This window comes from Gossypium raimondii, chromosome 2 (assembly GCF_025698545.1).
Source record: "Gossypium raimondii isolate GPD5lz chromosome 2, ASM2569854v1, whole genome shotgun sequence".
Classification (NCBI taxonomy): Eukaryota; Viridiplantae; Streptophyta; class Magnoliopsida; order Malvales; family Malvaceae; genus Gossypium; species Gossypium raimondii.
Window position 1 is genome coordinate 11,904,063 of NC_068566.1, and position 2,139 is coordinate 11,906,201.

Sequence of the window (2,139 nt, forward strand, 5' to 3'; positions counted from 1 at the left end):
TATTAAAAATAAATAATATAAAAACATTCAGTACAAAATCATTATATTTTTAAGATTTTATAAATTATTTCAATAAAATAAAATTTAAAATTTATATATTAGAATTAAATAAAATGATTTTAAAGTTTAAATTTTTATGTTATTGAATCAAAATTTTAATAAAGGAAATTGACTTAGTTATTCAAAGAGATAAAATTATTTTTAGAATTCTGGAAATGTCTTAAATTCAAATAGGAATTGTAATTTATAATTAATTAATAGGTAGGTATGGATAAGATTGACATTGATTTGCAATTTGAACATCTCCAATTGCCTCAAGTAGCATGGCAAATATTCTTAAGCATCTTCCCCTAAGGTCGATAATGCTTTACCGTTAAGAGAAAAAGTTGACATGAATTCCAACAACCAATTCAAATTAGCCATATTTCTTTAAAGAAAAGTGGTGGCTTTTTTGACAATGGAAATCCTGCTCAACCATAAACTGTTTATTACAAAAATATCCCATTTCAACATGCATATCTTCACTTGTTTCACATCATGTCTGTCATCAAACCCACTGCTCTTTTTTTCTCCAACGCTTACATTTTATTTATAAAATAAGATTCATCAAAATCTATGTTTTATTAAAAAATTATCTTGATGTAGTTTAATAAATTTGAAAATATCTTTACTACCAGTGAAATTTTTAATTATTTTTAATTAAATTATACTCGAATAATTTATAATACAAAGTCAATCAAAGAAACAGAGGATGTCTTTTAACTTGATTGATCTTAGCAACACATTATTTTCCAAGATATTGATTAACTTATTTATCTTTTAAATCTAAAGGAAATAGAATAACTTTGTTGGGGAAAATTAAAAGAAAGAAAAGAGGTGAAGGAATTATTCAAGTTTAAAAATTTTAACAACCCAAGTCATTTGCTATTACAATTCACAAGGGAACAATACACATCTCTATCAAAATAGAAACTATGACTTATGTGAAATGGTGCGAATTATATTACAAACAAGTGGCAAGTCACATGTTAGCAAAAATAGGCAGACAAATTCTTAAATCCCCATAAAATTACAGGAAGAAAAATATGATAAAAACTAAAAATAAAAAGCACCAAATTATTCCCACACGGAAGGCTCAAAGTTGGCAGGAATTAAATTCTCACAACTCCATATCTGATCAGAAAACCCTCCATAGAAATCTTGTGGAGGATAAACCCACCCATCAACCGAGTCAACAGGTACAAACTCGCCTTGTGAGTCAAATAACGACTGGAAGCTGCATTCTATATTGGGTAACTCAACAATTTCGCTCAGTTCATCAGCTTGTTCCGAGGCATTGGGCTCACACAAAGATGATGATGATGAAGGTAAAGTATTGAAATTGACCATGGATGCAGCTTTAGCGGCGGCGACTTGAATGTCGCGAGGCATTAATGAAACTGGTCGAGGAAGCAAAATTGCAAGGTGAGGGAAATTGAGAATCGCGGAGTCACCTTTGATGCTTAAAGCTGCTACATCATGAGCGCGCGCTGCCATTTCTGGGGTAGCGAAAGTGCCGAGCCAAATGCGGGATTTCTTGCGGGGCTCACGGATTTCGGACACCCATTTGCCCCAACTCCTCATTCTCACCCCTCTGTAGATCGGGTGTTTGCTGATTGATGATCTTTTGGCTTTGCTGTTATCTTCCATGGATTCACCATTGGAAGTAGAAGAAGAAGAAGAAGCTGGGGAGTTTGAGCTATGATTATGGCTGCTGCAGCTCTCAAATTCTGATGAAGAAAGGTTTGTTTCTGCCATTTGTTTTAGAAAAAGAGTGATCCAAAAATTTTGATGATTCACATGCAAAAGTGAGAATTTATATAAAGTGAAAGAGAAAATGCGAGGCAGGGAAGGGACCCGTCTCCTTAAAACTGACCCCTTAATCTACCATTAATTAATTTTATTATCACAAAAGAACATGCAAACAATGTGCAAGAAAATTTTAAGATTTGTAAAGGGTAAATATGTAAATCAAATTTTGTACTATATAAATTCATAGTTGGTTTATTTGTACATTTGGACAAACTTGATTTGCAGATTAGATATTAGAAATCTTATCGTACGTGTATACATGTGAAAATTACGAATATGCATGTGGAA

The 2,139-nt window shown here is 32.1% G+C and overlaps 1 protein-coding gene across 1 annotated transcript; it reads right to left on the reverse strand.

The window, feature by feature from the left end:
* Positions 1-979: 979 nt before the first annotated feature.
* Positions 980-1,893, reverse strand: LOC105788040 (ethylene-responsive transcription factor TINY). The gene has a single exon (XM_012614719.2). The coding sequence runs from the start codon at positions 1,795-1,797 to the stop codon at positions 1,117-1,119; it is 681 nt and encodes a 226-aa protein (XP_012470173.1). The 5' UTR covers positions 1,798-1,893; the 3' UTR covers positions 980-1,116.
* Positions 1,894-2,139: the final 246 nt, after the last annotated feature.

Coding starts and splice junctions, on each gene's coding strand:
- LOC105788040 (XM_012614719.2), bottom strand. CDS start 1,797: ATGGCAGAAACAAACCTTTCTTCATCAGAATTTGAGAGCTGCAGCAGC.